This window comes from Lates calcarifer, linkage group LG3, assembly GCF_001640805.2.
Source record: "Lates calcarifer isolate ASB-BC8 linkage group LG3, TLL_Latcal_v3, whole genome shotgun sequence".
NCBI lineage: Eukaryota > Metazoa > Chordata > Actinopteri > Centropomidae > Lates > Lates calcarifer.
In genome coordinates, this window is record NC_066835.1 from 8978845 (window position 1) to 9003139 (window position 24295).

The 24295-nt window shown below is 42.9% G+C and overlaps 1 protein-coding gene across 1 annotated transcript in view; it reads right to left on the bottom strand.

Moving 5' to 3' along the window:
* Nucleotides 1-21621, bottom strand: part of ppp1r9a (protein phosphatase 1, regulatory subunit 9A) — a 45610-nt gene extending 23989 nt beyond the window's left edge. Inside the window, 6 exon segments of the mRNA XM_051065758.1 lie at nucleotides 2255-2359; nucleotides 6201-6321; nucleotides 7087-7219; nucleotides 18533-19905; nucleotides 19908-20063; nucleotides 21475-21621. Of these exon segments, the coding sequence (XP_050921715.1) occupies nucleotides 2255-2359; nucleotides 6201-6321; nucleotides 7087-7219; nucleotides 18533-19905; nucleotides 19908-19923 (1748 nt within the window). The 5' untranslated portion in view covers nucleotides 19924-20063; nucleotides 21475-21621.
* Nucleotides 21622-24295: the final 2674 nt, after the last annotated feature.

Consider the following 24295-nt stretch of genomic DNA (forward strand, 5'->3'; position numbering starts at 1 on the left):
GTGTTAGTGTATCACAGTCTTTACAAACAGATCACAAATACAGCTTCATTTTTTCAATAAATGAAGGCTCAATGAATTCCAGAAACAGCTGGGTACTGTAGTTTTTTTTGTTTTTTTTAGGAAAAATTACTCATTTAAGGGTGAGTAGTGCATTTGCTGGGGAATATTTTCAGCTTAAGACTAATACACATTTTGTGTTCTAGTGAGCAATTACGGCAGCAGGACAGTGTGTGTGTGTGTGTGTGACTGACTAAAAATAAAGTCAGTGCCCATGCACATCATAATGAGGGAACATGTCACCAGTGCAATAGTGTGAGTCACTGATTGACAGTTTTGAACCAACAATGGAAGATACTTTTAGTTTTATTGTTAGTTATTAGTGTTATTGTTAGTTTTTAGCCTTCTAATGGGATTTGTTGATAATATGACAAAAATAGATGGCAACCTAAAGACCAATGAAGTGCAAAGTGCTACATGTAATACAATAACATTACACAAACAGCTATAAATTCATGCTTGGCTTTTTTAGACAATTAGCGTGAGTGCAATTAAAGCCAATGAAGGTGCATGAGGTCACGTAAAACAAAGCCATGTATCCTATGTTTTATTCTATGTTAGCAAGTGCATATTTCTTGTGTGTTTCCCTTGAGGTGATGTGTATGACAGGGCCTCTAAAACACAGTTTTTTATGGTCAGAGGGTGAGGGGAAACTTCTGACTAAAACCTGGATGATGTGCTGTTGGAAGTCGGGGTTAAATATAGCTAAAATGGCAAATCTAGGACAGTTGGCCATAAAACCTCTGGTGATCAGACAGAGAGAGGGAAGGATTTACCGAGGAGGGGGAGGAGGAGGAGTGAGTGGGTGAGACATGATGGAGGAAGACTGAAATAGTGAGAGAGAGAAGAGGAGAGGTGTGAATATAGGTCTGGTGATTCTGGGAAAATAACAGTGCAGAGCAACAATTATCATTGCAACTTGCTGAAACATTGTCATTGTGTTGTATTTATGTTATGTTATATGTTGTATTAAAAAATTTTCTTATAACTTATTTAGTGTAATTCCACATATTTAAAAGGCAGATTAGACTATAAAGCTTTCAGCACTTCTCATATTAATCTATTCATATTTGCTGGATAGACTGGCAGGTGACAGATGGAACCTTTTCAAGGATGCCTCACCTAAGGTGCCACATCCTGGTATGTGGAAAACCCCCTTTGTCAATATTAGTTCAGCAAACAGCATCTGCCTGTTCTGATACTATTGGACATGTCTTTGTTCAGCCACCAGCTTTTCCCCGGGCACCGCTCCCTCCACACAACCATCTATCTTTCCAAGGCTGAGTCCCACAGAGGATGTGGTGACCAGAACAGGACTGAGGTTGAAAACCACACTGAAGTCTCTGGATTATTTAACAGCAATATAACAGCTGCCTCCCCACTGTGTAGTGTGTCTACAGATGGACTGATAGACCACAGTTAAATCAAGTCAAAGCATGACAAAGAATACAAGGTTTCACAAGGAATAAAACAGCACGAGATGTTGGGAGAGGAGAAAAGCGGGAGGAAGTGATGATAGTGAGAGAGGGGAAGAGTAAAAAAAAAAAAAAAAGGAGGCAGAGAGGGTGGACGATAGCAGACAGTGCAGCAGACAACACTGAACCATCCCAAGAAAAAGAAATGACAAGAGCAAGAAACAACTGAAATCTGAGATGGCAGGCTCACAGAGATGCCAAGGACAGCAATGGCTCTCTAAATCAAAGCCTTCCTGCCATGCTCTGCATGTGTGTATCTGTGTGTGTGTGTCTGTGCTTTCTGCTCCCCACTGCTCTAAGTGGACCCCTGCATAAAACTGCTCTGCTGTCAAATGTAGAAGACCAATTGCGTTCACACATCCTCACCCATCTCAGATATGATAATGAAGCTAAGGGGCCTGCCAAACAAAATCTCACTGAGCGCGGCTGCTTAAGTGGCTGTTTTTGTGGCAACTTTTGCACCACGACAGAAGGACAAGCTGCAATTTACAAGTTCAGCACACAGAAACAGTGAAGACCGAGGATATTACAGTTCACAGCTGGAGTTTAAAGGACGTCACATCTGAATCTTTTGGTGATAATGGAGTCAGTGGCCAAAAGTTTTTATGTGGTTTAAGAAAAAATGGTTTGTAAAATGAAACATGAGACAGCTATTTCTCTTTGAACTGCATTTTTGTTAGTGCTTGTGTGTGTGTGTGTGTGTGTGTGTGTGTGTGTCTTACCGAACCACTCCTGATGTGTTCCTGAGGACGGAGGCAGCGAAGCTCTGGGTGACGCCCACCAGACTGGTCCCATCCACCTCTACGATCTGGTCGTTCACCTTTATCCTGATGCAGACACAAGATGAAAGTGTCATTCTATGTTCACAATTTGCATGTGGCTCATACATTATGTCCTTCATGAAAGTGACTGTATCCACTTGTCCCCAAAAATAAACATCAAAATACAGTGTGTCTGATGCAGGAAAACTACTATGAGAGGCAAAGGGACAAACAAACGGGCCTATCATGCATATTCGCATTATTTTCCAAATAACAACAGTGCCAGACTCTCTTTCGGTCACAGATTTCCGCTGCGGTAGCTCCAGAGTATTGCCTAACCAAGAGACAGAAGAGATGAGGCTCAAAACAAACTAGGAGGGCTAACGAGGACACGAAGGCCAGCTAGCCCTTTTGCCCTGAGCCACAACACAGCCAGCGTTTCGGGCTCTGCTCCGGACATGATGAGAGGTCAGCTAAGTTTCTGACCTTAAATGAAACTCCTGATGATTCACTATTCATGACAGGGAAATTGCAAACAAATCACTTAAAAGAGACATCCTTGCTAAATATGTTATTTAAATATACTTGAACATCTGCATAAAAACCAGACTTAGACAGATTCTGAATCTGAGTTTTGAATAATTTCTTTGACACACTAGTCTCATTATTTTTCAGCAAAACAGCATATTGTTTCTATCATTTCACTGCTTAAAGGCGCAACACATCATCACATCATTTCCTCCTACAACAAATCAGTTTGGTCTCCACTGTAAAGGTCCGAGTTATGACTACATGCAAGAAGCCCACAAAAATGTACGACCTCTACCAACCTCTTCAGTATCTACAGGCAATTTAACATTACTTGTCCAATTATCACATTTCTATTATATAAAATGGTCCAATCAAACCAGTGCAACTACTCTGGGGATGAAAGAGTGATGACACTCAGGATAATTGAGTGGATAATGAGTTACTGTTTCATGAGAGTTTTTCCCAGCTCTACAGAGATGAAAACATCAAGTTCTCATTCACTTAGCATCACCGCTTTCAACTGATTCTACAGGATTTGGTGCAAATGTTTTTGATTGTTGGAATCTGAGCACCATCTTCCCACTGACTGATGAAAACCTCCTAACTCAATTTTTCTTGATTTGCATGATGGGGCTTCAATTGAAGGGCCCATTATTATCAAGTGATCTAGAATTACACTCACAAGAGACAGATTGAAATTACAGAGTGGTCAATGCAGCAGAGGCTGAGATATCAACGGTCTCTGACGGCTGCATCCACAAACAGCAGTGGCCAGCGTTGTTTCAGCTCCTTTCTCAGGCTGTCACAACACATGGCAGCTGCAGAGCAGGATTTAATAAGACCGTGACACCCAACATATCAACCAGAGCCATCATATGGATGCATAGAGATGCATCGCTCCATCAAGTAGACAGAGAGCAAGCTGGTTGTCTGTCAGTCAGCGGCTCACTCACTTATCTGACCTTTGTGGCTTCTAACGTCTTAATCTGGCATTGTGTTGGCCGCGGCCGGCTGACAAACAGCTGCCGAGGAAAGTCAGCAAGAAAAAACACAACAAAGGAAGACAACACAAGTAAATCAAAACACACGCGCACCTCTAACTCATCTCAGCATAGAACACACACATATAGGGTCATCAGCACCAGACATAACTGAGAGCCCCTGCCAAGCCCATCTATCTGTCTGCTTGTGAGTGTGTGTCTGTGAGCATCAGACCATTAAGTCCGACTCAGCGAGTGAGAGAGAGAGCCCTATAGCTGGAGAGGTAATGATAGAAGGAAATTACATTCTGGCAAGTGACTCCTCCCTTGTGAGTGTGAGTGTGTGTGTGTGTGTGTGTGTGTGTGTGTGTGTGTGTGTGTGTGTGTGTGTGCACAAGTTAGAGTGCAAGCACTTAGAGGGCAAATGAATGTGCACAAGTTATCCAATATTTACTGCTGTCATGACACTAATATCTTGAGTCTTCAGTTTATTTCTCTCATATTGTGATTAAGGTTTATTGTGAAATCTATCATGAGGACACAGGCAGAGCTGCAGATTCACAGTGGAGGATAATTCTGGTTCCATCATCACACAGAGGTACGAATCCTGCAATATAATGTTTCCAGACAACATGAAGCTGAACTACACTAACAAAACATTTTTAAAAGACGTCAAAAAGAAGTGTTTCTTCTCCATCTCCTGTCCTGTTTGTGGAAAGGTCAGGATCAAATGGGATCAAAGCTGAGACTGACTGAACTGTAAAAGGAGTGTTTTCACAGTCACATGACAACAGTGGAACAACGACACCACTGTATAGTGTCTACATCAGAGGGATTTTTACCATGTGTGATATTTGGGTGCCATAACGCTTTTAAATGCTCTGTGAGGCTGTACTCGGGCACATGCTAATATGCTCACAATGACAATGCATGCTGAATTTTTGCAGGCATGTTTATTATGTTCATCATCTTTAGCTTACTGCCTTAGCATGCTAACTCTGGCTAACTTTAACTTTAACCAACCACTCCAGTGGTTGCGGAGATATTTCAGTGTGGAATAAAGAGGTGGACAGACCGTGCTGCTAGTATGGCTACAAATTAAATGAAAATGCTTTCTAAAGAATAACTCTGGTCCTGTCTTTTGAGTCATGCATTCATTAATCATTAACATAACAGCTATTACATTAGACAGATTGTGGAGAACCGAGAAAGCAGCGGTGTTTAAAACTTTGGCTCCGCTTAAGAAATAAGAGAATGGCTCAAATCTACAGTCTAAGTAATGCAGTGAACTTGAGCTTTAGCACAGCCCTCCTCTGATCTTTTCAACTTTTCATACTTACTTCTCCCACTCACTGAGGGAAATTAGACTTTTTGGAGTCAGTGCAGCTGTCATCTTAGAACAGGATCAACTTTTCTCACTTTTCAACAAGCTGTTTCTTTTTCCTCTCTCCCTGTTCCTCTCCCCCGTCTCTCTGCTCGCTACATTTTAACTAATCTCGCTCTCATGTGTTTGTGTAAATGGAAGCCTTGGCTTCTACATAAAAGAAAAATAAAATTAATCCCTTAAGAAAACACACCTACTGCAAACAACCTCAATGCAATAGAGTTCTCAGAGTGTTTGAGGAGCTTACAGTGCTTACTGCTCTCATCCTGCATTGAATGGAAGCACGAATCATTTCTAAAATCTGTTTATGGGAAACCTGAACCACACAGACACAGTAATAGGTAGAAGCTGGCTGTTTAGAGGCAGAAAACCACAGCTCGCCTGCTGTGGAAGCTGTCATGTCCGCCTCTACCCCTGGATGAGTGCTTACTCTGCACTGTTCACGCTTTATAATGCACAAAGACACACAACACACGTACACACACGCTCTCCCTCACAACAAACAGACACACCATCCAGGGATGTAGATAGACACACTGTGAATATTGAAACCTGTGCAAAACAGTCTCTCATTTTGTACAGACTAACTCTTGCAAACTGACACAGAATACAAGAGAAATAACACACTCTAATGCAATGTGTCTGTCACACAACACACGTACAGCGCACACACGCGTACAGTCCTGTGTGAGACTTTGTGTCCCAGACTGTGCCTCTCCCAGTGGATCTAATCCGAACCCCCGCTGCTAAATCTGACAGGTACAGAGTGTGACTGTGTGTGTTTGTGCGTGTTTATGAGTGTCTGTGTGTGTGAGGGAGCGACGTTGGTGGGAAAAACGGAAATGAAAATGGCAGATTAATTGTTGTGTGCGTGTTTCTGCAACAACTGATACATGCATCTTTAGTCCTGGACATGCTGAGCTATCATGCGCTCTCATCTGCTTTAATTTGTTTCCAGACTCGCTTACCGCACAGAAACCCATGTGATACCCAATAAGAAAGCAGCTCTCACCTGCCATCTCTCTCAGCAGCTCCACCCTCTATGACGGTCTTGACGAAGATGCCCAGCTTCTCCAGGCCTGCGTCAGCACCGACACCCATCCCGATGATACTGATCCCCAGGCCATCCTCATCTGGAAACAGACCAAAGACACAGTTATGGTGTGAGAGCAGGGTTAACGGCCCCCATTTCCTAACTTTCCGATGAGCTTGGATCCACTCAGTGAAACCCAAAATGGCTCCTAGTAAAGTGACGTCAGGTGGAGTGAGGGGTATATATGTAAAAATACATTCAAAGAGAGGAACAATTGATTTATTAATGGAAAAGAGGAAGAGACATTTACTATAGGCATGCTAACCTTCACATAAATAGGAAATGTGCTGGATGGGAAATTCCCCTCCAGTGTAGCACTGGTCCATCTCCATTTTGCATTAATTATTCACGAGTTGTTAGGGTTACATAACAGGGGGAGGATGGTGAAATTTTGTAACGTAAAGCCGTTCTATTTTAGGCTCTTGGCAATGTCGGATTTCAACACAGGAAAACCTCAACAGGACAAGACAAGTGAAGAGGATGCGATATCACCTCCTCATAGCTCATGCTGGGGAATTAGGACAAACTGTGCACAAACTGTGTCTTTTAACATTATCTAAGGAGACTTGTAGTGAACTGCTGCTTTGTAACAGGATACTAAAGAGGAGTACAATACACGTTTGAGGGTTCTAAAGAAACAAGCTATAAAACTATAAGGTAGTGAAGAAACAACCAGGGTAGAAAAAAGAGAATAGAAATATCACACCTTGGATTAAAAAAGAAAAAAGCGAAATCCAATATGTGAATGATTCTGTCTACTGGGTATGATGGGTATAACAGAATATTTTTAGATTTTCTTTCCCACCTTTCTCCAGCTCCACAGGGAAAAGCTCCAATTTCTCCACCCTCTTCTCCAGCTCATACTCTGCGGAGGAGGCCACAGGATCCACCTCCTCATTACGTCGATCATAGTCCTCGTTGGAGTAGGTGTTGAAGACCTGGAAATGAAATACAAGAAGTTAATGATCCAGAATCTAATATAGCAGCTGGTTCGAATGACAGAGATAGAAAAGATGGAAGACTAAAGATTCAACCACCACAGCATCGTGGATCTGGGTCTTTAATTAAGTTTATACTATATATTAAGATATAGTGAATTAAATAGCTCACCAAATGCACACAAATATGACTGGACACTGTTGTTTTGATGATAATAGTGGTTGCTCTCCAGATGATGGAGTGATGCTGCTACTTTCCAAGTTTGTGAATATGTATGGAAGTAAATAAAAGCTTTTATGTTCCCAACTAATGCATTATCTACGCAACAAATCTTACAACACTGGGGTTAATAAAGTCCCTTATAACAAAGCCACAACCACAACCACAAATCAAACTATTAACCTACAATGAACTGCAACATAGAGGAACAAAATGTGGTGATGGAGGATATAGGGATGCCTTTCTCCTCCACTAAGCTGGGCCACATAGGAACTTCTCCTCCCCTGCAAGAGTCAGCTGTCACTTCACATCTCTTCCCGACCGAGTGCTCACACTGCGCTCTGCACTGAGGAGGGGAGGAGAGAGTTGTGCATAAGCTGGCTTGAACGTGCGTGCTGTTGTCACGTCTGTAGTGCAGTGTTCTGCAGAATGCTGGCTGCTGGTGCTGAATGAAGGGGTGCATGGGTATGCAAAGTGTTCACGTAGATACGTAGGGGTGCAAGCAAGCACACAGCAGTGCGTTGGATGGTGAAAGTGGAGTCAAACCGGCTATCTGCGTGTCTCTCATTCAGACAGACACCTGCACACCCACACCGGTACCAGCTGCTATTATTAAAAACTGAAAAACCAGCGACATTAGCCACATGCCGTTGTCTCCTACCAGCAAGGATTTGAGGGAAATATATAACACATTTGTCTTGATGACGTCAATCACCATCAAAGTCATTCACAGCACTACATGCTACTCATCTGGGATCACATGAATCAGAACTACATTAGATGAGACATAAACTATCACGCACTGCGATGAGGACACACATGACATCTTATCTCATCCGCCCTGCTGTAGTGTCACCAAGCAAGTCAGTCGCTGTCTGCCAGCTCCTCAGTGTCCTGACCTCTTTGGATTGGGTGAAAAAGGAAATATATCGTCAGTAGAGATCAATAAGGCTTCATGTCACATCACATGTATTGATTAAAGCCTAAAGCAAGATTTATGTACATCACTTGACATGTATGTGAGTGGAAATGGAACAAGATCTCAGCTGTGTAAGGTCATGACAAGTACAACAACCAATGCTTTCTGGTTTCTGTTATCAATATTTCAGCACTGTTGAAACTGTAAAGAAAACTATAATGAAGGCAAACGAGTTCAGAACATAAAGAATGCATGAAAATGCCATTTAAGGTATTTGTGCATTTAGTTACACATTTTTCATGCTCCTGCTGATGGGGCATGGGTTTGACTGATACTCTACCACATGATAAAGGATCCAAGGAACTGCAGTAAATGAATAAATAGGGCTCTGTTGAAAGGATAGTGCACTGGTTGTACACACAGCTTGGGCACATTGATATTGCGTGATGCTGCCAGGGTTGGTTTTTATTCTTTCCTCTGTTTGAGCCTGCGTGAGCTCTATCCATGACCTCCCTGTCATCAATCATTCAGTGTGATCAACAGCCCTGCATTATTAATGCTCACATGCACACAGACACACACACACATGCGCACAGATCTACATCTATACATGTACATAAAGCTGAGCACAGCATTATAGGAATATCAAAGTAAATACATAGGCACAGGGACATCCAGCAATCAGTAAAATACATACACACACCGTTACAGACACTTTATACACACCCATGCACATACTGCTGACAAATGCTAACACCAGCACTTGCACTGTCCAGGACGTCCTGGACGTGATGCTACCATTGGCAGTCAGTACACTCTCTAATGGCCTCTCTCAGTCACTGTGCGCTATCTGCAAACACATTAGCATGTGGCTAGTTGCTTGAGAGAGTAAAAGAGAAAGAGAGATGGGGAGGTCATGAAGGGAGATGAGGACAGATGAGGGTGGATCCGTGAGAGAAGGCAAGCAAAGTAGGAGTCAGTGGAGGCGCAGTGATGGAGAAAGATAAGAAAAGGGCAGGGGGAAAAAAAATCAGATGGACAGGAGGGACAGATGAACAGGAAAAGGCAAGGAATGGACAAGAGAGCAATGGAGACTGAAAGAAGGAGGGACAAGATAAATGACAGAGCATGCACAGGGGAAATAAGAATGGGTAGGGCAGGAGGAGATTGAAAGAGAAACAGAGAGACAGACTGCACCATCAAACAGAATGCATTTATTTGTAAGTATTAAGACTCCTGAAGCAAGACCACGGCTCAAAAAGGTCCCTCCCTTAAGAAAACAATTAAAAATGAGGTAGCAGGGCTTGCTGAAATGTAAAGGTCAACCAGTGCAAAGTGCTTTTTTCATTTAGTTTCAGGTTTACTTGGAGTTAAGTGAAACGTTCACATTTCTCTTTTTAGATCGGATGTACAATATCCTCTTGCTCTCAGACAATAAAAAGCCCTTTTTGCCTGAAGTAACAGAGGAGAGATTAGGTGGAAAAAGCAGAGACACTATAAGAGAATGTGAGCTGGTACAGTAATGTGTGTGACTCTGTTTAACCTTGGCAGTATGGCAGGATACTGCTGCCTGCTGCTTGTATTACTATAGGGAGATGAAAAATGGCCAGTACAAGACCAGACACGCAGCTGGCACACAGAGGGCTGGCAGCTGTGGAAGCAGACAGTTAGGGCTGTTGTTGACTACACGATGTATAACAGCTATACTCAGAATTAGAATTATGAGCTGCTTTTCATGGGATGCACAATGTGGAGACAGAAGAGCTGACACCACCCAACACTGTCTGTATGTAGGGACACACCCAAGAAAGACAGGTAAAACTTGACAGCTCCACTAAACGCAATATGACGCAAATCAATGTGTTGACCTACATAATCCAATAAACTGATCCCCTGGAAACAGCAATGTCAGAGCATTCAGACCTTATCTGCTTTAATAACTGTGCGAAATCTATATCCTCTTCATGTTGAGATGACAAACACCCACATATTTCCACTTCCTTTTAAGATGGGAACCTGTAAATACGATCATCACCTCACTGCAACTCTTTCATCCACAACGTCACATCTGATCCCCCAACAAACCCGTACACACATATAGTACACATACAGACATATCTCTTTCTCTGAGAAGCCTGACAAAACAACCTCTCCTCTTTCTTTTTGTCATTCCTCACTGTATCAACGATATCTCATCTCTTACCCTGCTTATCCTCACACTGATCGATGCTCATGACACCAAATCACAGAGACACAGACACACACGCATTTTTGTGTTTTTGTTGGCAATAAAGCCCCTTACAACAGAGCTGCTGGTGCAGACAACAGGTCTGCTTGGGTGTCCACATTTTGCCAGGTTTGTTATCTGATCTTGAGGCCCTGCAGGAGGATGGATCATGTTTGGTTTGAGTAGTCTTTTATTGACATTTGTGGATGCTGCTGTGACTCTGCAGATGCCTGTATACTGTCAGCCACTGGTTTCAAAAATCTCTGTTTGTATAAGGGTGCTGAAAATGCTCATCAGATATTTGAGTGATAACAACAGGAGTGTGTTTGCATGTAGATTTTTTATGTGTGTCAAGCCAATTGAAAGGTAACTGCAGTTGCTTGTCTGCAGATTCATGCATGCATACATGGCGAGCTGGTGCACTGAATCAAGATTCATCTTACAGATGCTGCTGCATGACAACCCCTTCAGCCACATCATGTCTGCCTGTCTGTCTGTCAGTACGTCAGTTTGCTGGCGGGCTAGCCTGACGACTCCCCACTGGGACAGAGAGGCAGGGATTAGCCAAGGGAGCTACAGGGGAGGAGAGGAAGAGGAAGACGACAGATTATGGGGTTAACACTAGAGAGGAAAAAGATAAAGAAGAGAAAAGGGGAGAAACACTGAAGGTGAGGCTGGGACAGTAAAAGGAGCGAGGGAAAAAGCAGACTGGGACAAAGGAGGAGGTGCAAGAGGGGATGTGAGAAGCTTTAAGATGATGAGAAAATGGAGGGGTAGCAACTGAAAAGGAAGAATCCAGTTAACAGAGGATAGGAGGCAATATCCACTGAGAGAACAAAACAGAATGACTCATATGATTCATGGGTTAGAGCAGCAGCAGACAGTGAGGCTATTGAAGAATGAAACAGGCAATAAGAGAGAAATAAAGAAAAGAAAATGAAAAAAAAAAACTGCTGAGACAAAGCTGAGGAGCAGGCGAGGCTAGGGGTAATTTGCTCCAGGCTTGTTTGAGTCCTTGCCTAAGATGTCACGGCATGGCGCCCATGCCCGGCCAACCGCCTCTGATGGTATTAAACTGGGCCTTTGGCGTGTCGGTGCCAGTGCCGTCGCCCTCCTTCTAGACAGTGGAATGCTGCCTAGGGCAATAAGAAGCTGGAAAACCCAGGAGAAATGTTCCTACTGCTGTGGCACGAGCCCAGCAAACCCTGCAGTGGATTAACTACAGCCTGGCACACACACACACACACATCCACGCACACACACATAGAGAAACCCAGTCTGCTGTGCTGCGACAGCTCAGCACATTTACATTCCATTACTTCTACCTGTGGCCACACACACACACAACACCAGGCCAGAGAGCTGACAGGTGCTGAGGAAAGTGTCTAGATGCTGAGGGGACAAGACAGTTGCTGATGATGAAAATGAATTCATGTCTTGCAAGAGCAGAGAGATTGACAGATGTAAAGATGTGGAGAAAAGAGAGACAGAAACATTCAGTGCACAGCTCTAAATAAAGATAAGTAAGAATGTATAGGACTTTATAGCCAATTCAAGGCCGATCATTCTGTCATCTTGAGAGCAGCACGCCACCCGTCGTCTGAGGAAGTGACACTGACTTTTGACATGTCGGGGGAATACCACGATCTAACAAGTCAGCATTTCTTTTTTTAACTTGGGATGGAGCTTCTGCATACAGAGTAGACACACATGCTGTTCATCTAAGAGGACAATTTTGAAAGACAAATGCTGCCAAGATGTTCTCTTTGAAATGTAATTCATATTTAATTTCAGAGTTCTGTTTTTACTCCAAATGACAAAACTCAGTTCAGCCTTGTTTTTGAAGCTGGCTTCTTTTATTTGCCCCCAAACAAGAATGCACTTCAATCCACTGTTTATGGCATAATACTGTTGAGTGCCATGGCTCCCACCTACAAACCAAGTCACGGGCCAACTTCAGAAGGAGAGGGAGAGGGGGGAGGGCAGCTTTAAATGGGGGGGCAGAAAGTAGTAAACAACTGCCACTGAATGACTGCAGACAATGCCCTGCTTTATGTTATGACTTGGTCATATACAGTGAGTGGGAGGCTGGGATCACAAGTAATACAACAACATGTTGCTTGTTACAGCACTGATGCCCACTCGCTATGCTATGTAATGCATTAGGCTGCAACAATGACTAGGCAGGGTGTGGGACCATATCTCTACACAGCCTAATAACCACTCTGTGTGATCTAGACTATTGCCAATGTGGCACAGATCCCTAAAACTGCCTCAGACATGACAAGACTATTGTAAAGGTTGATATTTCAGTATTTGATGAATTTTATATTCAGACAGCATAATCATGTTCCTGAATCACTGTAAACAAGGACATAGTGACAGTGCAGCTCTCTGAACCTTCCTCAGCACTGGCTTAGCAACCACTGAGAACACTGTGTCACTGAGAGCCTCTGCTCTGTGCAGTTTTTTACTACAATAAAAACTGGCAGCGCACCAATGATATCATTAGCAGGGGACTAAAACTTGGTAAGGTCGGGGCTGGATGATGCTTCATGACACAGTCTGCTGCGTGGTAAGTGACTGGCCTCAAAAACCGCAAGGTACGTCTCGCCTTTCCTGGATCATTAAAAATGCATCCCCCAGAGAGGATCGGGTGGCACCGAAACAAGCAAACAAAAACACCACTGCATTAATAATGGAGTGACTAAGCTACATGCATGCACAAATATACCCAACACCTGAGTCTGGAGTAGTTGTACCTGTCAGAGATAAGAAGAAGAAGCCTTTTCCCCTCACAGCTGGACAACTATACAAAAACATATCATTTCATAGGACAGTTTGGGCTGAATTTTAATGTATGATACTTAAGCATACTGCTGGATTGTTTAACTCAAACATCTGCATGATCATATATAAAGTCATCACACAAGTTTCTACACTATTAGATGATTTGTAAGGTCTACAATATTTGTTAGTCAAGATTTTGGGTTTAGCCTCCACTAAAGAAGCTTAGCTGAAATTCCAGACTGTCGTTCTGACTGAGCTCAGCCACTGTTTTTGCTGGTCTAACCAAAATGTCAGCTGTTATATAGCTGCTGTCACACGGTGTTGGAACTCTCTCCCAACAAAACCCTGTTGCCTCCCATTATGCCCAGCCACAGATTGCATAATTAGGAAGCTGACAGCCAGCTTCACCTAGCTCACAGAGGGAAAACACCAGAATTTAAGGCACAAAAAGGAAGACTTGGATATTGGAGAATATAGCAACTGAAATACGTAGAGATACAGGCAATTATGGGATGGAAATAATATAGCAGAATACCATATTTGAGTTGTGTTTTTGTAGACTGACTCATCCATTGAGAGTGGTTGGAAAAGGGGGACTTATCTGAGGAGGCATCCACTGCAACACCAGACTAAGGAGGCTAAGCTGTAGCAATGCTGCTGCAGACCTTAATACTGTTTACAAATGACATTGCCAAAATCCATGTCAGTAGTGGTTCCAAAGTTCGAGAAATACTGCTGTACATATATCAACAGCCAAAAAGACAGACTGCCCTAGAGTAATCCTTTCCATCAGAAAATACGGTCAGAAAGTTCCTGGCTAGAGGCCATCTAATTTCAGCTTGTGAAGCACAAGACTGTATTAGGTGATGTTCCAGATAAGGAAGATGATAGCATCACACAGATGTTTACTGTTGATGTATGTGGATAAGAACATTGTTGGATTTGAACTGTCATGTACAGTCATGAGGATAGGCCAGAAGTTTCATCCCTGACAATAAGCTGGGAGCCTCCACTGTCATGTACTGTATTAAGGGCACTGAAATGAGCTCCCAGATCTTCAAGGGAAATATCTCTTAATGACTGGCAAGTCTGAGGAACAGCACTGGGATGGTGTAAGTTGGCAGTTTCTCTGTTTGCAGGCATCAATGACTTTGTCTTTACGTTCTTTCATGCTTCAGTAAAGTACAAGATTGGTTCTCTGATTGCTGGTTTGATTTACTGCAGCATGAGATGCAAACCAGCATACGGAGAGAGTAGACTGAGAAAATATGTGTAGATTGTTTTTGCAGCCAAATGTTTGTAGTGGGATCTTATCTGAGTCGGTGACCTCAAATCACTCAGTGGTAAGTCAAGCCCTTTTAAATACAGGGGACTGAATCTTAAAATTCATCACGCCCATCAAAAAATATTTAAAAGACAGACATTTGTTCTTCATAGAGAGAGAATGAACATAATCATCCTGTCTATGCTGCAGAACAACACAGCAATGAAAACATCTGGTAAAAGATTTTCATAACGATGTACAAGATCTTGCAGCTATAAACCCAGTGTCATAGAGAAGTGGAGTGACATATATCTATCATATTGATTATAGCTCTGAGCTCAGATCCATGCTACTCAGCATTCCACTAACAGTGCAGCAGCAGAATCTAATGGACAGAACGCCACTCACTTTGATCCAGTAACAGACAGCATGCAGAGTGGAGGGGCCGATTACAGAGCCACTTCAATGGCCATTTAACTGGTACTCCACTCATCACATCTGCTTAATTCCATTAAGATATCACAGAATCTCGACTGATGAAAATGCAGTTGCCCTACAGGCACAAAAGTATCATTAAAAAGACAATATAAATGCCATTCACGTAGAGAGCAGGGGAGGAAAACAAGAGGAGACTGGCACCGCGGACTGCATGCAGAGGGAGAAGACTTCTTCTGTCAAACTCCTGGGGTGTGGTTCAACAAAGAGGAAGAAAACACACCGCATGGAACGAAATCAGCAACAAGTGAGAGATGGTTAAAAGCCTTTGGGATCAGTGTGCAATCAAGGCTGAAATTTTTAAAACCTGAGAGAACCAGACAAGGGAACTGAACACTGGTTGAGGAGTATGTGATGCCTTCAGATATTCTCAATGTCATATCAGCTGCACACAACATACTTTGGCATCAAAAGTGCGATGGAGGATTGAATCTACTTCAGTACTACCACATTAATCTGTTTGCCACAGACTGAACAACCAGGCTAGGGGTACTCATGTCGAGGATAAAACCAGTTGCTTGATGAACATGAGATCTGATTCATTTCTGTAGGTCAGTGCCTTTGGGAAGGAGGGCTGGCTTTGCCTTCAGTAGCTCACAGCAATCACTTCTCACTGGGTCAGTCAGGATGTTACAGTCGAGTGAAAGGATGTGGAAGTAATCATTAATAAAAAAAAAAAAACTTGTATGTGTTGTATTAACAGAACCAAGAGACTGCAGCCATGCTTGTGGCTTGTACTTAGGCACAGAAGTGCTTTGAGCTAAATGCTAACATCAGCACAGTAACATGCATGCGATGACAATAATAATAATAATAATTTCTAATTAGCACTTAACATAACATACACTAAAAGCCAAAAATGTCAACCTTCTGGTGGTGCTATATGAAAAGGCAAGTGATCACCAGTCAGTAAGATTCATACTCTAGAAACCCTGAATGTCTGAAACAAATTTCATAGCAAGCCATCTTATAGTGGCTGAGATAAAATATTTCATTCTGGACCAAAGCAGTGGACTGCCAGACCAATCAGAACTGCCATCTACAGATCCATGCTTCTAGCATTGCTAAAAACTAGATTTCTAAACTCAACACTAGTGACGTCAATACAATAATAGGTTTCTCTGAGCATCTGGACATGTCTTTTTTTCCAAACTGAAGTCAGTGTGCATGTTTACAAAATGTTGCCAAAAGCTGGTTATGTGTCATCTTCTCCCTGTGGCTGCCATGATGATTTCTAAATTAATTTAGCTTTCAAAGCTGGGATGTTGAAATGATTTATCCGCTTTACAGGGCAGAACTAAGAAATATTACATGAAGAGGAGGGGACGTTAAGTATTAGATTATAAGATGGCAGTCTTTTTCAAGGCCCTCTCTGCAGTCTCCTCCCACAGGGGTCAAACTGGACTCGCGCGGGGACAAGGGCTGAGAAAATAGCTTTGTCTCTTTCACTATATAGACGAACAAAAGACAGAACCCTGTTTGTTCCTCGTGAGCTGAGAGGAGGGGGGCGTATGATTGAGAAGTGGGAGCGGTGCATATCTAATTGTGCGTGTGCGTCTGTCTAAAGGGAAAGGGGGGCCAGTGGCCCTCTCGAATATTCCATATGATGAACGAGCGTTAGTACTTTTCATTGAGAACAGAAGCCTTGAAACAGCAGACAACAGAGCAGCATCCCCGCCTGTTCGACCTAAATGGGACAAGTTCTATAGTGCTCAAATTCACTGTATTGTGAAAATAAAGTTCTCTATATCCATCCAAAGAAAAAACATTTTTCAAATGACAAAAAATAGCTTTTGTGGATATCTTTTACTGACATGGCATTTCTGAAAGGTATTAGCAAAAACATGAATTCATGACATTTGATGTTACCTCTGAGCCAGATAAATTAAGGCGAAAGTGAAAACATTTCATTGTGAAGATTTCATTTGAATTTCCTATCATTGTGGAGATGTGTTCTTCTATTTCTGGGCAATTTCATGCACGTGAGGTGAGAGGGAGGAAAAGAGAGAGAAGCAAAAGGACACACACTACAGACACGGTACAGGGTAATTAGAGAGCCAACATCACGTTTTCTCCTCAGAATAACTGGGCTAATTGTTCTGGTTCTTTACAGCATGTTAATAGGATTGATCCTCAGCCTGTGGAATGTTTGTGTTGGCTCCAATCCCTCAAATATACACCTCAATTTCTAAATCACAGCTGATTTCAGATCACACTACATATACACACACATACACTCATTGAGTGTATACACATTGATTGTATGTCAACAGGCTCAAAAACAGATTTTGCTGACGAATTGAATAAAAAGGATAAAAACAAACAGAACAACCTAAAGCATGTTGTTTATTACTACAAACATTAAGCTTATTGATTCCAAATACTTGAGGATAAAGGCTGAAAAATATTTTCGGTAATCTTCCAAATCCATCTTCCCAATCCACAAACAACACTGGCTGCATTGTGTTCAACTCAGTGCTGAAAACAGTATCAAACTACTCCAAGGCAAATGATGTAACAAAGATTATGGTAAAGGTATTTCTATTAATTGAAAAAAAAAAAGTAAAATTGGCTTGTAATCTGGGAAATTACACTTGTGGGAACTGGGCATTATCACTATCAGAGACACCGTCTTTTTTTCATAACGAAAAACCTTATTGTGGTGTAATTACCACCTCTACTTCCCCTGTGAAAACCCTGCAGGATAGAAGGATGGACTAAACACACACACTCGGTCCACTATATGTTGTACATATAGTATAGATGACAGATTCATGCAGACTTTGCCTGTAATGCACAGAGCATCCTCATCGAAGAGTTCAATAAATGGGTTCCTGTTCTAAAGGATGGTGATGGGACTGCTTGAGAAAAACAAACACAGTATCTAGTGTGAAAACTGTGTGGGTGCAGAACCAGCATGACTAACACATGCACAGATGTTCTGCTCATGAACATGTCAATTTCCCAGGGGGTGATGCTTTGACCCTCAATCCCTGCATCAAAATAGCTACAACCTGCCGTCAGAGAGCAACAGCTAAAATATACAAAATGTATCCAGCATATAGCAGAACATACTGTATGAAAAGGAAGGAAATATGAAGTGAAAGCACACTTATGAAGGCCTTATGAGGATAAAGATTACTGATGTCAGATCATTTTATCATGATCATATGACCTCAGTAAAATGTATGTGAACAAGCAAAGCTAACCACAATGAGTAGTTCAACCGTAACTATAAATATAAGCCCATAAAAAGGAAGCTCTGAATACAGTATTAGCTCTCTGTTGTTTTAACCTACTTTTGATGAGAGCTGCACAAGGGCTTTTATGTTGGATCTTGTTCAGTGTGTTTACACAATTTAGGTTTCCACAACAGTTTTGTACAGCACCCGACTTACCGTAATGGGAGCAGAACTGAAGCGAATCTTTCTCTTTGGGGGGATGTCCTCTTTGTTTTCTTCTGGCAGACCAGGAATCTCTGTCAGATCAGAGCCCGGGTCGTAGACAATATCCTCATCGTCGCCGTAGAGGTCATCCTCAGGATCTGTGCAGCTTTCACCCCAACCCTGGTAACAGGCGTCCCCGTCTGCGTTAAAAACCACCCGCTCATTCCCAGTGTATTCCTCATCAGGATTTTCCACCTGGTCATTGGGGGATTCAGAGGGCTTGTCTTCTCTTGAACCATCTCCATCCTCCTGGCTTTCAGCTGGCGTAGCTGGGGTTGGCAGGAGCTCTGGAGTGTCATCTTTGAAAGCTTTGTTAGTAATCACAGCATCATCTGCAGGTTTCGAAGCTTTGGACACCCCTAGATCCTCAGTATGTTTTCTTGTTTCTGAAGGTTTCTCCTCTTCTTCACATGAACCATTGACCTGGCTTCCATTAGTGGTGGCCCCAGAAAGGTGCCGTCGATCTCCACCTGTGGTCTCAACCTGGTCTGCTTTATCTTGGGCTTCCTCCTCTCGTGAAACTGGTTTCAGCTCCGTTGTTTCTGCCCCAGGACTTGGGCTCAGGAGGTCCTCAGAGGACGAGGATGTGGGAAATTTTCCACCTATCCTGCTCCGGTAGTTTCCACGAACAGGAGACTGTCGTGAATCATCCTCGCTGAGATCACCTCCATGGCGGTGAAATCCGTCTGGTGAGTAGAGGGCTCGTCTGTTGACTCCTCTGTAGGGCACACCCTGGTTGTGGTGGTCGGCATTTTCAAAAACAGCACTGAGTTGACTGACAGTCGGTGAGGATGCTTCTGTTCTGGAGCAAAGTGAGTCCAAGGAGTCTGTACTGCCTCGATTGGATCTTGCCCCTCGCCAGTCATCGAGGTGCTCATGGGACCCTCTTTTATCACGTCCATAGGGAAAGACTGGTGATTGGGACTGGTCACGTGACTGCTGCTCAAACAGCTTCCTGGTTTCAGAGAACTTTGCTCCAGCACCTCCGATCCTTTCCGCCGACGAGGAATGCTGGAGTTTTATCACTGATCCGTCAGCCTTGTTGATGAAGTTAGTGGGCTTGACCAGCTTTTGTGGCGAAGAATCATCTCGACCCCTTGTCTTAGCTGCTGCATTTTCAGAGCCCATCTGCATGAACATGTCCTTAATGCGGCTGACGTGGGTGCCATACTGGCGACCCCTCGGTTGTTTCACCCGTTCTAGGTCTTTGGGCTTTGAATCTCCATCGATCCGAGGCTGGTCAAAGGCCTTCTTGAGCGCCTGAAACTCAGCCCGGTAGGCATTACGGTGGGGGGAGGCACTCCGGAGGCTGGTCCTCTCCCCGAGGCCTCCGTCTTCAGCATGATGATGTCTTTGGATTCAGAGGAGATGTCAGCATTGCCCTGGCCTCATTAGAACGTGGGAGTGAGGAGTCTAGTTTGACCTACTGCAGCGCTGCCTAATTCCCAATCTGCTGTTATAGTTCCTCTAGGCCCATTCACACCTGTGAAGATAAGAAAAAGACATAGTTAAGATAGAGGCATTTTGTAACACTTAATGATTATGTGAGTTCAAGTGAGATAACAATTTTAACATTCACACAATAACATCACATAAACTGAAAGTGGCACTTTCTCATCAAAATGATGAATAAAATGCTTTAAAAGAGATCATTTTCACCTTACATCAGTAACACTGTTCAGAAACGTGGGCTAAATGAATTACAGATGTTGATGTGTGTTATAAAAGCTCTTAGCACAAGAGAACTGGTTATGAAAGGCTACAGGATGCTAAAAGCTCTCCAGTGATGTTGTCAATTCAGCATTGCTGCAATGTTTACCTTCTCAAATCAATGCTCATTGTACACATCAGTGTAAAGATGTGATCTCTTTGTGTCTAATGTGGTACGATGCTGGAGAAAATGTTTTCTTCCTATTTTTTTTCCCCTCACTCTGTTTTCTATAGTGAGCTGTGACCCTTGTACACTGCCACATCCCGCAGCTTTCTAAACCATGACTGACATTATGGTTGCTCCTATTAAATGTCAGTGCTCAAACAAAGCAAAGCCTGCTAGTTTTCAACCTTTACTGCACAGAGAAAACGCTGTTGAGCACTCCAAAAGATGCAACATCTCACGAACTGAAAGACTTAGATGAGTGTATGCCTCTGCCCTCTGCCCACCATTACAATAAAACAAGGTTAGAGCAGGGTAGCAGGCTAGTTTAGTAGTTAAAAATTCCATACCTAAAGCCATTCATTTTTAATCTTGTTTGGGAATGCATTTCATAAAGAGTAAGATGAAATATAACACAAAACAGAGGAGATAAAAACAAAAAAACAAACAAAAAAACAAAACAAAAAACAAAAGAACACATTCATCTGGGACACAGACAATTCATTAGTCGAAGTTGTGCTGAAACCCACAGCCTGGGCGGTATGGATGCAGCAGCAGCAGCAGTGGCTGAAACCTAAATGTCCTGGTTCACTATTCATTATTCACCATGCCGGACTCTTGCTGGTCCATGGTAACACCTATGTGAAATCCTTGTACAAGAAATCGTCCGTTTGAACTTGAGAAACAGTCTGTGCTGCCTCAGAGGATATTGCACAGAGGAAAATAAAGTTAGAGGTGAAAGATGAATTTGAGGCTTTAACGTTGTGTCAGTGGGGATCAGACAAACAGGCAGAGCCGCACATCAGCCACACCGCACACAACATGACAGCTCAGGTTTACCCCTCTCTGACACTAACATTTATTTATTTACGTGTGTTCCCTCCGCACAGATTCCTACAGGGGCGAACATGTCAAAAACTGACCTTTCTCTCTGATTGCAAAAAGACGAAGTTAACTGTTAACCACAAACCACCACAGCGATGTTGCTTCAATGTTGCAAAAACAAAAGAGTCTGACTTACATTCATGGCTCCGGCTTCGTTTGACGCGTGATATAAACAAACACTAATCCAGAGGATAAAGTGGTGGGAAATAAGGATACACTCGCTGCAAACCCTTTCGAAAATAACATAGCTATCCCACGCTCGTTAGTCCGGGACGGAATCGCCACTATAGAAACGTTTGGACATACTAGAGCCGCTTCAACGCCATTGCAGGCAGTGGGTGATGCTGCCAGTCGCACAATAGGGGTGTCGATGCAATTTGGCAGCTCATCTCACTGAGAGCTGCACTGTGGCAGCATGTGCAGGATGGCGGCGTCCGATATACGTCCGCAGTACGGTAAAGTAAACACACTCAGCTGCGATGATAGCCGGCGATTTGCGAATCTAAAGCCTCATGTGACAGGTGTTAGAACCTGAACTGCGGCAATGGTTTGGTCCGATAATCTGCCGCGCGGAGGGGGTTTCGGTGAGCTGCAGTCTGGCATAAATACCAGCACACAGCAACTGTAACTTCACTGGCTGCTTATTGTTAATCAGTGTGGAGGGGGGGTTGTTTTTGGGGTGTGGTAGAGAGTAAAAGAGCACTCTTGGCCGTGGGAATGGGTGTTCAAATTAGGGTGACCCAAAGTGGGGCGTGGGGACCACCAGGTGGCCTTAAGGTGTTTACAAGGGGTGGTAGAGACAGAAAATTAGGTAAAGTTTGACTTCAGTGGTTCACCCATTAACAGTCTAACTAATTAGAGAATATAAATGAAGAGAACATTTACTAGATCCATCTCATCAGTCTCTATATAGGTGCAGCTGGCTATTCAATCTATAGGGCAAAAAATGTATCAGAGAATATATAAAAGTTGGCCTCTGAACACATCAAACTATTTCACACGCTCAACATAACTAAATGCATATTCAGGATAAGAGATTATCTCTGAAGTTTGCAGTCTCTTTCCCAGATTAATCTGTGCCCATTAATGTTTCAACAGTCTTACAATAAAGAAGATCAGAGTGTAAAAATTCTCGCTGCCTGGGTCACACAGGAGTCAACAGACACCGCCTGAAACACGGGACTGAATCCATGTGATAAAGCGCTAGAAAGGAAGCTTTGTCAAACATCCAAATGTGTGATTATTTTAACAAACTGGTATGAGTTATATAATTTATTCTGATGTGTTATAATACACAGCATTGTTGCTCACATGCGTATTTGGTAAGCACAGATTGACAGCGGGAATCGATTTGGAAAAGGCCATGCATGTTACAGTTTCATCAGATTTTCATCATAATCCGTTTAAAAAGTAAATGTGATTCATCAAATCAAGTATTTGCTGCATGAATTTTTATACTTCTCAAATACTCTCTCAACAAAATCCCACAATATAAATCTTATTTATAAATGTGTGCAGTCATATAATCTGTAAGATATGCCATTCACATTATTATGTAATCATTTGAGGCCATGCTGGACCCACTTAAAGCAGAGATGGTTTGCATGCTTATTCTCTATGGTTGGCTGGTTGTTCTACCATTTTTACTTACAGCTGTGCTAATTTTTCGGTACCAGACCGCAGGTGCACTGACACAAGCTTCTTCAGTTTTGAGTAAGTGAAATATTACATGGAATACAAAGTCTTTTGGAAATACAGTGTTCTTTTTCCATAAGGTACACTGTATCTGCTGTGCAGTTTGTCCCTTACATACATTTAGTAACAGCCCTCAGTGCTGAGAGCAGCTGCAGAAGAAAACAGGAGACAGGGGAGTGAGCATTTATCATCCCAGTTCACCACCAGAAACAAGCAAATTCAGGACAATTAGAGTGTAAACTTAGACTTAGTGCAGACTACACTGAAACAGACAGGACTGAAATCAATCCAAATCAGTATCAGATCAGACACATTATCTTACCCTCTTGCCCAGAGGGAAATGTTGTATATTTTGCCAGCCTCAATTACTATGCATCTTAGTGTTTGCATAGACTTATAGTGAATGTTGTGATGCATTCATACCCAGTCCAAACACTGACTATGTGAAGATGTTGCTAAGCAACCTAAAAATAATCTTAAGGGGATAAAAGGGAGGGTGAAGGAAGAGAACAGCCACGTACTGCAGAGCACAGAGGATGAATGGCATCCTGTTTATCGACACAGAGGAAGGGATGAATCCAGTTTCAGACGCATGTCCATCAAGCAAGAGACCACAAGGTGACCACCATCAGCATAATTAGACAAAATTAGGATGCTTTTCTGCACGATCAGAGGCGTTCTCTCAGTGGTGACGGACATCACTAGAGTATGTGGGGTGAATTAAGAAGCCCCCGCTACCCTTTTAGCAGGCCTGACTGGGAGCCAAGGGGCCAAAAACATGACCATCTGTCTGCTACGACTGTCTCTGCAGGGGGTCTGGACAGATTGGAGCAGACTCCTCAAACATGTCTGTGCCCTCTTACAGCTGGGCTCAGGAGGTCAAGCCCTGGTGAGGTGATGATGTGTGTGTGTGCTTGTGGGAGAGTGGGTGTGTGTGTGCTTGTGGGAGAGTGGGTGTGTGTGTGCTTGTGGGAGAGTGGGTGTGTCTGTTTTTCTGCCATCACAAGTCAATCTCAAATAAGCATGACATTAATATTGATCACGCGAAAAAGCAAGTTGTTCTGAAGTGGATTTCGTGGAAGAATTACATTTAAATTAAATCACACCTGCATGTTCATGTTGTCCTAGATGACAAGGACGCAGGCAAGTCAACAGAAAAGCAGACACACACTCCTTGAGTTTGATATGCAGGCAGACAAAATTGTAATCCTTGTCAAACTCCCAACAACATCACACAGGAACGTTTGCCAAAGGCGTGGCAC